Raw genomic sequence first — 13,027 nt, 5'->3', positions numbered from 1 at the left:
CAGAATTGGGAATGGTTTCATGAAAGTAGCCATTGTGGAGATTTGGTGATACAAAACATATTACACATTTAGGCTGTCCTTTGCAGTAAATTAAGCTCTGCTCACACCAAAAAAGGTAACTATAAAGATAACTATAATGATAAAAATACATGTGTCCTTACTAATGGATGATAACTTTTTTTTTATGAGCACATAATGCAGTAATGTCATCTGCCACTTTAATTGCTCAAGCTCTTTAAATTGTGCTCTTTAAAAAGGTGGAATCGGATTGCCTGTCAATATTTAGATAACTATAATGATAAAAATATATGTGTCCTTACTAATGGATGATAACTTTTTTTTATAAGCACATAATGCAGTAATGTCATCTGCCACTTTAATTGCTCAAGCTCTTTAAATTGTGCTCTTTAAAAAGGTGGAATCTGATTGCCTGTCAATATTTTTATGGTTCATTATTCGTTATTTTATAGTTCTGGCATGGTTTAGTTAAATTATCCTTAATTGTCTATGCTACTGTTATAAGTGTGAACATTCTGCTTAATGTCTACTTTTGTGTTCTACAGAAGAAAGACATTCACACAGGTTGGCAACAACTTAGAGTAGGGTTGTGACGGTAAGGAAATTTTCCCACTGGTTAATCGATGTATGACAACGACGATAATATCGGTATAACCTTGGGGGAGTTCCCTCTTTTCCTCTCTTTTAAATAGCTTAAACGTGCCGTGCGCATTTTACTTTTACTTTTGAATTATCAGCAGTTCAGCCTCAATTGCTTGAATGCAACAACAAAATACAACGTCAAACTCGCCTTAGCCTATTTATAAAACAGAACTTTTATTAACAAAACACATAAACATACACCATGCTATAGGGCAGGCTATGCCTAATATAAAATAACAAATAACTTACATATAGTTTAGTGCATAGGCTAAAGAAATAGGCTAAGTATAGCTACATGTAGCCTATAATATATAACAAAATAAATAACAGAAAGTTTATTAGCAAAACAAGTAAGAAAGCTTGGAGGCACGTCATACACCTGATGTCAAATAAAAGAAATAAATGACACAGTTTAAATAAAGTAAAAATCAGCAAACAATGTGGAACCAATTAAATAAGAAACAAATGTTTAAAAAAACTTCCAAAATCACCTTAGATAAACGGCAAGAGTCAACAGGGTTTTCAAAATCCAAAATATTGCTAACATTCACTTTTGCATTTCGTCTCCAAACTAAATCATCCGCAAACCAATTGAGCAGCCTTGTTTCGTTTTTTTTTTTTTGTCTGTTCTTTTACTGAAATAAATGATTTTTATTACTATAAAAAAAATCTAAACGACTGTGGGGGTCGGTGCGGCGGTGGACAAGTGACATGCCGGTGTTGCGGCTTAACACCTGAGAGTAAGTAAGGGCAGAATTATCACTTAATTTGCTTTAGTTGACAGAAAATCGCAAATCTCCAGGGTTTTAATCATGTTATTCGTTACATGTTTATGTACCTGTAGTGGGAGAAGGAGGGATGGGGCAGATATCCAGGGTGGTAGTAGGCAGCAGCAGCTGCAGCAGTGGCAGGATCAAGCCCCAGGGGTAAAGAGGGCATGTGAAGCTCCTCAGCTGTGGCGTAAGGTCGAAACCCCCTCAGATATTCTTCAGGAACACTGGCCGGAGGCATGGCATGGGGCATCTGACGGGGCAGGCTGTCAATAAAATACAGGAAGAGAATTTAAAGCAATATAGCCAATTTAAAAAAAGAAGAAAAAAAAATCATGTCACAAGTTGTGTCTGAAAAGGGATGGCAGGCTTTAGGTCCTCTCCACACACCTTAAAATTTTTATTATTTATTAAATAATTTTTCTTTTGTTACAGGCAAGGCAAGTTTATTTATACAGCACATTTAATACAAAATGAAAGAAAGAAAAAAAACTGATTGAAAATAAAGTAAAACAGTTAAGAATAAAACATAAGTATACAGTGCGATCAGTTTTGACATAGGACAGTGCTCATTTAGTAAATGCACAGCTAAACAGATGTGTTTGGAGGCTGGATTTAATAATGGCTACTGATTAAGCACATCTTATCTCTTCTGGGAGCTGGTTACAACTGCAGGTGGCATAATAGCTAAAAGTGGACTTGTCTTGAGTGAACCCTTGCTATTTCTAACTGACATGATTTAATTATCTGAGTCATCTGTTGGGTTTATATTCAGTGAGCATATCTGCATGCATTGAGGTCCTAGGCCATTTAGTAATTTATAAACGAGAAATACATTAACATCAATCCGAAATGTAACTGCAAGTCAGTGTAAGGACCTGAGGACTGGTGTATATATGCTCAGATTTTCTAGTTCTAGTCTGAATCCTGGCAGCAGCATTCTGTATGAGCTGCAGCTGGCTAATGGTCTTGGGAAGGCCAGTGAGAAGTCAAAATGGTCTGCTGGTGATAAAGGCATGAACGAGTCTCACCAAGTCCTGGCTGGAAACAAAACAACACATTTTTGCAATGTTTTTGATATGATAGTATGTTGATTTAGTTATTGCTTAGACTACTGAAACTAAGGTATGGCTTGAGAATCACATCAAGACTGACTTGATTTTTTGTTGTTTGGCCCCCTAGAGGCAAGGTATGCATTCACCTTGAGAACTTTATCTTTGTTTCCAAATGTGATGACTTGTTTTCGCTTTGTTCAACTGAAGATAGTTTTGGCACACCTAATTTCTTCAATGGATTGGCAGAGGTCTGACAATGAAAAATACTTACAAAGCTTTTATTAACCTTTGTTGATATTAATTTCAACATTTTCGTAAAGCATAATTAAAATCCATTCCAAATTATTTTTATTGACCTGAGCTAATAATGAACAGTTTTCTAAACAGTATTTTAGAAGGGCCACCAAGATTATGGTGGCCCGCATCTAATCTGCTCTGCCACATAATTACATAATAACATGAAAATATTTAATAATAACATAAAACAACTCTTAAATCCAAATAGCAATATGGCTTAGCAGTGAAGTCAATTTCCCACAGTTTCTCAGTTATACTCACTTAAGAGGCTGAAAGCGCGAGTCCTGCATTACTGACACGGGTGTCAAGCCAAATGCGTAAGGGTTTCCAATTAGGTGGCCCGGGACAGTGGGACCCCCTTTCTCTTGGGTAGAAGAAGCTTCTGAACTTAACCTATCCCGGCTAACGCCGCGAGGACCTGACTCAGCCTAAACAGATAAAAGAGGAGAGATTTATGTGAGAAGTGCACTATTACATATTATTATGCTTACCAGACAACCCCAAGCATACTCCAAAATATGCACTGTGTAAAATCTTATTTACGCATGATGTGGCGCAAACCATTGCAGATTACGCTCCAGCCCCATAAAACACCAAGATTAAACAAATAATAAAAATAATAATCATCATCATCATCACCTATGGCAAATTAAGGTACACTGGATTGCGAGTTTCTCTGGCTCTAAATTGTGCTGTGCTCATGGTTTTTAATCTGTGTTTCATTTGTTAATTTTTTTGATTTAATATTGGATAAAAAAGAAAAAGAAAATGGCTCCTGATTGTTCAAGGAGACAGAGATGTGCTTTATTTGTCAGAGATGTAGTCATTTTGAAAATACACAAATAAAAATATACATTTTACTATACAAGTATAAATAATAGCGTATTAAGTTATTTCCGCTGCTGAGGAAAAAAAATCAAAGTAAACATCAATTAATACTCAATATTAATTAAATAAATTCAGCAAATATTTATGACTGCTGCATATTCCCTATACACAATGTGATGAGTCAGCTGCCTCTTCCCAATTATCATCATCACCCCGTCCCTTAATCACCGCCCTTTACCAGGCTCCCCACAGGAGTGGGTGTGTGAGAGAGGAGGGGCACACAATCATTCAGGTGTGGTGGCATGTGATGAGGCACACCTGAAGCGAGTAGAGCCTCATCACTACCGCTGTTAAAATGCAGAGCACGCCTCTCCTCGAAAGACCAGTCTCTTTCCCCCCTGGGTCCAGGAAGGGTTCATAGAGGGACTCCTGTGCTGCCAATGATAATCATCATTGAATTCGATTATGCCATCATCCAGCTAAATTCAGTTTAAATAGTATCTGTGCAATTGTCAACGAAAACACTGGTAATTAAAGTTACCAGATTGATGTGGTGTGGACAGTGTCCAGTAATAATGGTACATACAAAGTTTGGTGTAAATTTGTCAAAACATTGCAGAGATACAGCCTCAGATGCAGTTTGGTATCAACAGCAAATTCAGTGATTCAAATTCAACCATTTTGTATGTCAACAAGAAATCCATAACTTTTTGCCAGCAAGGTCTGAGGACGATCTGAATCAAATTTGGTGAAAATTTAACTAACAGTCTAGGAGGAGTTAGGAAAAGCATGTTTTCAACATAAATCAAAATTATGAACAGTAAGTCTGGTCAATTATGGCATAATTGATATCGATGTTCAACATGACCCAAGGAATCAATCAAAAGTTATTAGCATTTGTGGAAATTCCATTATTCCATATAGCTGCCCCAAAACTTTTTGAGTACCAAAAGTGCATGGTGTTGAAGACACATACCAAGTTTCGCAACGATACACCAATGCATTCGCAAAATATAGTACTTAACAACGGAATTCAAAATGGCCGACAAAATTTGGTATGGTTTGACTCAACATGCAGCACTGAACACACACAAAGTTTGGCTTCGATACAATGAAGTGTTGCAGATGTAGCCTCATGTTCATTTTTGCGTGCACTTTGTCAAATTCTTTTGCATATATTTCACGAACAGTTTAACTAATCTGTTTGAATTCAATAACTTTTTGCCAGCATAGTTTGAAGATGTCCTGAGCCAATTTTGGTGAAAATCAGTCAAACTGTCTAGGATGAGTTTCGAAACAGTAGGTTTTTCAAACTCTTAAAATTTTTGTAAATCTTGACTCTGCATTAGCCAAGGAATAAGAAGGAAAAAAAATATTTCTGGCTAAACTTTATGGTTCAAAAGTTATTAAAGTTTGTTTGTAAAAAATATATGCAATTAAAAAATAAAATAAACGTTTTACTGTTTTCTTTGGTTGGTTGGTATGGTTCATGTTACACTGCAGTAATTATAATGATCTTGTAAAAACAGCATGACTATATATCATGTCCTTTTATAGAGCTACATAAATATGTGTGTGTGTGTGTGTGTCTCTGTGTATGCGTGTGTGGGGCGACAGGTGTGCAGTGGGGATTATGCACATTAAAAATGGAGTGTGTTGTGATGGAGCCCAGGGCTGCCTGATGCCTGGTTCCTCGGTCTTTCTCTCTGTCTGCCTGCCTCAGTGGCTTTTGTCTGGCAGGCAGTCAGGCAGGAAGAGACACCACCTCAGTATAGTGAGGACCCCACACTCACACAACATATCTTAGTAAAACTCACAAGTGTGTATGTGACAACTATTGAGAAAAATCATACTAAAGTCACAGTAGGCGAAAAGTGAGACAATTGTGATTCACAATAGTATTTGAGGGTTAGGGTCGAGGCAGTCAAGGAAATCTATAGAACCTTGGTTTATGGGATTAACCCTCCTGCATGCACACACACTTAGCAAATATAAGGGTTGAACAGCAGACACAGAGCTCTTCGTTCAGTGTGTGTGTAAGCTATGGCCTGAGCACCCCTGCCCCTCTCCCTCAACTATACCGACCCAGAATCCTTAGTACGTTTAGTCAAACCCCTCCTGTCATCAAGTGTGATATCAGAGGTGTTCATCTTCAGACAGAGCAACACATAAAACAGGGCTTGATCAGAGACTGAGAAAGAAGATGACCGTAATCCTTAAAGCTGCAGTCCGTAACTTTTTTGATTAAAAATGATCTGAAATAATTTTTTGAGCAAGTACATAACTAGCCACTGTTCAAAACTATCTCCTGACCTTAGCCCGATTCACAATGGTAAGTTTATAATAATATCCTCTAATCTGAGTGGTACAGCCTAGGTTTGCAGGAAATTTGAGGATGCCGCTGTGTCATTACATGACGTCTGTAAACATAAAGAAGATAGCAGGCTATGTTGCATGTGAGGGTGATGCAGGTGGCGGATCATTTATAGACTTTTCTCACAAAAAGAATTATGTGTTTATAAAACACATGTAAGTGACTGAAATTAGATTGGGTTAGATGTGGGATTACACAGGTTTTGTATTTAAAAAATAACCAGTTCTTAGGAAGAATAATTAGCTTTTAAGGTTAAAAGAATGTCTTTTTATGAAATCTGAATGGTAAGACAATTAGACATTAGACTGTAAAGTTACAGAAATTTAAATCTACATGTAACTTTAACACACACTACATACATGTAGTCATGCAATGCTGAAGTAATTGTTAGATTTAATCACCATTGGTAGTGAGATTTATTGTAATGCTTTTTTACACAGTTGATCAAAACAAAAGTGGCAGACATGTTAGTTAATTGTTTAGATGACAATATCCAATGAAAATTCTTATTTAAGCAATACTTCCAAGACAGAATCTTTGATTCCTAAGTACAGTATCCAAACAGGTGCAGTGACTGACAGCCACACAGCAAAACATTAGATTTATCTGCACTGAGGAGCCACATAAAGAAAGTAATTCTGCAAATAACTGTAATTGCAGGTTTCAAACAGAGATGAACTTACACACTATAGCTTTAATCAAAGCAAGTACACACATACACTTATTAAAGGCGTCTAAAGTGGGGTGATGTTTAGTGCTGTTGCAGGGCTATTGTTTAACACTGAGGACACGGGCATGTATAGCCACTTTCACACTGCACGTTGGTCCCGGAAAATTGCCGGATTGCCTTCCGAGTGAACACAAACACGTCCTGGGATTGATTCCGGGATAGATCCCGGGTTGAGGACCTAGTAACATTGCCGGGATCAGTCCCGGAATGAGCTCTGTGTGAACAAAAGCCAGAACCAATGCTGTAAAGGGTGTGCTGTAGTGATGATGCACATTATCGTGCGACTCTTTAACTGGGTGTTTTGATGGCAGATCAACGTTCACAACAATTTTTTTTATTTTGAAAACTGTAATGAAGCAGAGATCAGGTAGTTCCTCACTATCCATGCTGAAGCTGAGATTGTTCGCCAGTTTAAGTAAAAGTTAACGTTTCTAGCGTTTTCGACTCGTACATTACATGTCACATCTTGATGTCATTTGTCATTACGCAACCTTTACAGATCAGGAAATCACTGGCAGTGTGAATGAACTAAAATCTAACGATCCAGGAACAATTGTTAACCTGCGATTTCTAAAGCTGGTGACTCGGATGAACTTATCCTCCGCAGCTGAGGTGACTCTTGGTCTTCCTTTCCTGGGGCGGTCCGCATGTGAGCCAGTTTCTTTGTAGCGCTTGATTGTTTTTGTGACTGCACTTGGGGACACTTTCAAAGTTTTCCCAATTTTTCAGACTGACTGACCTTAAATTTTTCAAGTAATTATGGCCACTCGTTTTCCTGTACTTAGCTGCTTTTTTCTTGCCATAATACAAATTCTAACAGTCTATTCAGTATGACTATCAGCTGTGTATCCACCTGACTTCTGCACAACACAACTGATGGTCCCAACCCCATTTATAAGGCAAGAAATCACACTTATTAAACCTGACACCTGTGAAGTGAAAACCATTTCAGGTGACTACCTCTTGAAGCTCATCAAGAGAATGCCAAGAGTGTGCAAAGGAGTAATCAAAGCAAAAGGTGGCTACTTTGAAGAACCTACAATATGACATATTTTCAGTTGTTTCACACTTTTTTGTTATGTATATAATTCCACATGTGTTAATTCATAGTTTTGATGCCTTCAGTGTGAATCTACAATTTTCATAGTCATGAAAATAAAGAAAACTCTTTGAATGAGAAGGTGTGTCCAAACTTTTGGTCTGTACTGTATATGGTATGGTAAAATTCTCAGTACCTGTTACTACAATCTTCAGTGTCACATGATCCTTCAGAAATTATTCTAATATGCTGAACTGGTGCAGGCTGACGGGTATTAACGTAACTGATAATATTCACAATTACGTTAAACAACTTGGCACAAGTTGATTGGTTCATGTTGAATATGCAGCCAATGAGCTTGATACTTCACATTTAAATGGCTGGTTAGCATTCACTTGAGCATTTGCCGATGAGCAAACTACCGCGAATGAAACTGAAAGTAAGTCACAGAAGCAACACACAGCCATCTTCATTAAAAGTAGTAAGACTTACCTATCTCTACAGTGCTCATGCCGCGCTCTCTCCTATTGCGCTCTCTGACATTGAAAGTAGCTGATAATTAATCAAATGCAGCACATATCTATTGCTTTCACTGACGTGAACTCTGTTAAATTTGCATATTTAGCACGAAAATTGAAGAACGGATTTATATCCATTTTGCAAAGACACATTTATGTTGCCAAGTGTAAATGGAAATGTTTTAACAAATCAGATAGGTATCCGATCTAGGGCTGTAGCTATTGAATATTTTAGTAATCGAGTATTCTACCAAAAATTCCATCGATTAATCTAGTAATCAGATAAAATGTGTTTTTGCTTAATTAAAGTGCAATATTAATTATGCAAGAGAAAATAAGACTCCTGGGTCTCTTAAAATGAACAACTGAGTTTCCTTTTTTAGAAAATTTTTATTTTTTTTATTTTTTAAAAATGCATAGATTGCAATGCATACATCAAAAATAAACATTTAATTATTAGCCATTGTTTCTCTGTCTGTACTTGTACTGTGAACAATGACAATAAAGTTGACAGATTAATTAAGTGTATTTAAGTGCCATTCAGTTGGGGTTTTAAATAAAGCATTTTCTCAGATGCACATTAAACATTAAACACATAAAACATTAATTTATCTTTTAATTATTGAAATTAACTTAACTTTTTGGTAAACAAAGGGGATTTACTATAAAAAATAAAACAAGAAGAAATGTTGTGTGATTAAACCTTAAACCTTTTTTTAAGTAGTGGGCTATGTACATTCTGCTGAACAATAGTCTTTAACCGGACTTTTATTTTGACGGGCTGACGTACCTTTACAGTTCTGTGTATGTGATGTGACGCTAGTTTTACTCAAATCAAACGGTCAAATGCTCACGAAGTGACACTCAGTGCAGTTCTGGAGATGTTGTTCGTGTGTTCACGTCCTTATTTAGTGAGACTGCAGACGCTGAAGTCACGCGCGCTTCAGTGTGTGTAAATAAACAATAAGCACTTCTGCGCCATTCATTCACAGAGACACGCAGAACATGCAGGATTCATATTTAAACAGATTGTTCCGGCTTAATATTTACAGATATTAGTCCATATCGTGATTTGATGTAAGTGCCATGACCTATTTTTGATTAATTCATTCAAAATTCGTGCCATTCCGCGTTAAACTGTAAATTCCATTTTTATGACTGGATTCCACGATTCCCTCCACGTTTTCTGCATCGCGGAAATCATAGGGCCCTAGTTGTGGTATGCCAGCTCTATCTTGCAATGGACACACGCCCTCAAATCAAAACACTGCTGACTCCTTGCAGTATGCGATTTCAGACTCAGCGCTTGTGTCTCCTTCCGCTTTGTGGGTGACGTAAACGCGTTGTGTCACATTGAAAAAATCATTGCGAAAGAACCTGACGTGAGATTTAAAATAAATTAAAAGAGGCTTCGAGGCAGAGGAATTTGCCTCGATCATTTTTTGTAATCGAGTTACTCGAGGAATCGTTTCAGCCCTAATCCGATCAGAGAAAATGCATTAAGGGTGTACTCACACTAGCCAGTTTGAACCGTGCCCGAGTGCGTTTGACCACCAAAGCGCGGTTCGTTTGACTAGTGTGAGTGCTCCGTACCGGGCCCGGGCGCGGCTTGATTGGCCGGCCCTGGCCCGTTTGGAAGAGGTGGGCCAGAGTACTGTCAGTTGGACTCGGGCGCGGTTCGCATGCAGTGTGAGCGCTAACCGTGCTGGAGCACGGAACAGGACGCGTGCCGTCACGGTTTTGCGACGCTCCAAAAGCTCAGCTGGTACCTTGCAAACCTCCTCATACGAGCAGCACGATTACGTGAAAATTTTCGCGCCACTAAGGTGACACATCTGTTTAACAACAGGCTGTGAGAGGGCTGTGGACCACCGTGGACCAAACGACACAAAATTATCCACAAAGAAAACAGAGCGATGGACTCCATTGTGTTCAGAGAGCGCCGCTCTTCCTGTTTATCCAGAAACTGTCGCACCATAATGATGTAAGCGTGCTCCGGCACGAATGCTGAAACCCTATGTGAGTGCAGGCCAGAGGGGGAGTAGGGAGGGGGGACAATCGTACTCGGGCCCGGTTCATGGCAACCGTGCCTAGTGTGAGTACACCCTAAGTGACCAGGTGTGAACAGGCCCAGAAAGAATGTGAATGAGACTGGTACCAGTGTACCATCCAAGAGTGTGTTTAGCACCGCAGGTGATATTGTCAATGCAGAACGCAGTGTCCTCCCTCCTGAACATGTTGATCAGGTGAATTTATTTTTTTATTTTTTGAGAAAAACATCTCAAAAAAGTACCTAAGTGATTTGCACTATTGCAAATTTTGGCATTTTGTAACTGTTGCCATCATAAGCTTGATTGATTCATGTGACTTCATTTTTTCCCTATTATTTTTATTTATTTAAATAAAAAAATAATGTCTAATTTTTTGTTGTTGTTGTAAACGTTCCAATTGAGATAGACACTGTTTAAATGTTTTGAAATTGGTTTAATTAAACATTCATGCTATATATTTTGGCTGCATTTGTAAGTTATTAAAAATGTAATGGCTTGTGTAAACTAGGCACAAAATGTAAAAATATCGATAAATTAATAGAATCAAATTGAACCGGAATCGTATCGCAGACATGTTTGAGGTATTTGCAAACATCGTATCACTGGAATAAAATTCTAAATCGTATCATATCATGATCTGCTGCCCGATTTACATCCATATATTTTTGTAGATTTTTTGTGGCATTCTGCTTTTATAAAGATAGGATAGTGTACAGTAGACAACAAGCGAAGTGGGAGAGAGAGAGGTGTGGGTGGGATTGGGAAATGTCCTCAAAATGGGATTCGAACTTTGGACGCCACAATGCAACAATGTTATATGTCGGAGCTAGGCATGAGCATGAGCATGAGATTCTGACGGTATGATAATGTTAAATAAATATATAATGAATTCACGGTATTGCGATTACAGCTCTAAAATATGTTATTTTTAAATGTATGAAAAAAAAAACTGAATACTATATATATATTTTTTTTACGAAACATATAGAACATTTTGGAACCATAATCATGTCAGGCTTATTAATTAAAAATAAATAATTAAAATCTTCTTATGTGCAATTCTTATGAGCCTAAACTTGCAGCTCAATAATCAGAAATATAATCAAAACATATTTCTGTGAAAAAATAAATAACTTAAGTTAAAAAATAAAATAAAAAAAGCAGTCATTGAACCTGATACCAGCTAAATGTAATTACTGTACTAAATCGCAGAAAAGTACAGTACATACTTTAGTCTGCTATTCCCCGCTCTGTGAAGTAATGTGAGGGAAGAAACTAGTTGACATTAGCTAGTTAATTAGCCATGTTATCTGCCTCGGTAGCAAACCAAATAGAAAACGTCTAGTCTCATGTCTAGTTGGAGCATTGCCCAACAAGTTATTAGTGCAGACAAAACTGCTTAATATTTTTGTGGAAACTGTGATACTTAAAAGAAAAGCATTTATCTGAAATAGATTTTTTGTAAATCATTACTATGCATTGTTATACAGACAGACAGAGAACTGATGAACCTCGGGAAAACATGAGAATTCCACATGCTCTGTTCCTTTTCAGCTGCCTATCTAAACTACATGTTAAGGTTCCTGACAAGACGGCTGGTCTGAAAAGTAGACGATAAAACTGTTGCATTCTAAGACTCTCTTAACTTGTTACAAAGCCGTCTTTGTATCAGTGAGATGGCTCTCTAGGGTTCTGAACAGAGCTTTTGTATATTATGATTAACTTTACCTCTCGTACAGGTCGGCTCTCGCTCCTCCAAAGGCAGTTGACGGATTTGGTGGGTGCTATGGTGACAACAGGTGGGGTACTGGGTACGCTGTGGCCCCCAGAAGGCACTATAACTGGACCCATGGGGCCTCGCTTGGGCGTACTGACTGGGGAGTTGTGGTTAGTGGCCGGAGATGAGACCGGAGATGATTCGCTGCTTATGGAAGATCCTGCTAAATGAGAGGAAACAGGAGTGAAACAGTTTATCAGTCATTCTGTAATCCCCTTCATGCCATTTATCTAGCTATTATCTCTTTATGCTTAAAAACAAAAATCATGTGATCTCTGCATGAGATTGTAGCTTATAAATAAAAGTAAACTGAAACCAACATTGCAAACACACTGGACCAACTTCTTACACATCTCTGCACTTAAAGCTGTGTGTGCACCCATTTATTTTTGACTAGTTCAGTTTAAAGTGGAAATGATATACTATATAAATATAAATGTCTCGTGAAGGAGTAGAGAGACAGACGCACAGCCTACATCAAACATTAGATGTAGACGGGGTGAAGAATTCATGAAGAGAGATGACTGGAAAAGCTCTGACGAGAGAGAGAAAAAAGGAAGTCCTGTATGCTCGTCCTGAATTCTTTATCTGCATGGACATCCATCCACTTACAATCCAGTGCTTAATCATCGCTCTCTGAAGCTGTCATCATTGGTCCACCTCTACACACACTCCATCTGTCTCTCAGTCTGTCAGTTTGTCCGCTGTAAAAGGTGAGCAGGGTATAACACAGACCTAGGCATTTTATCTGGCCCTCTGTATATCATTGACCGGCCCGCATGAAGTAATTGGTTAATTAAAATTCAAACGCAAATGGAGCCATGCAATGCCCAGGTCTGATATAGATGAAAAAAATCTACATTAATTTGCTATTTGTCCGCAACATGACATAAATAACCTATAAACATGTAATACAATGGCACTAATT

General features: G+C 38.0%; 1 protein-coding gene across 2 annotated transcripts in view; it reads right to left on the bottom strand.

Moving 5' to 3' along the window:
• Positions 1-13,027, bottom strand: part of LOC132101338 (genetic suppressor element 1-like) — a 229,585-nt gene that overhangs the window by 71,535 nt on the left and 145,023 nt on the right. For both annotated transcript variants that reach the window (XM_059506219.1, XM_059506220.1), the window contains exons 3-5: positions 12,051-12,259; positions 3,044-3,210; positions 1,499-1,696 (exon numbers count right to left, since the gene is read on the bottom strand). In XM_059506219.1, the coding sequence (XP_059362202.1) occupies positions 1,499-1,696; positions 3,044-3,210; positions 12,051-12,259 (574 nt within the window). The remainder of the gene's footprint in view (positions 1-1,498; positions 1,697-3,043; positions 3,211-12,050; positions 12,260-13,027) is intronic.

Source organism: Carassius carassius, chromosome 23 (assembly GCF_963082965.1).
Source record: "Carassius carassius chromosome 23, fCarCar2.1, whole genome shotgun sequence".
Lineage (NCBI taxonomy): Eukaryota > Metazoa > Chordata > Actinopteri > Cypriniformes > Cyprinidae > Carassius > Carassius carassius.
Note: the sequence above shows the minus strand (reverse complement) of the source record. Positions and strands in the feature narration are given on the sequence as shown.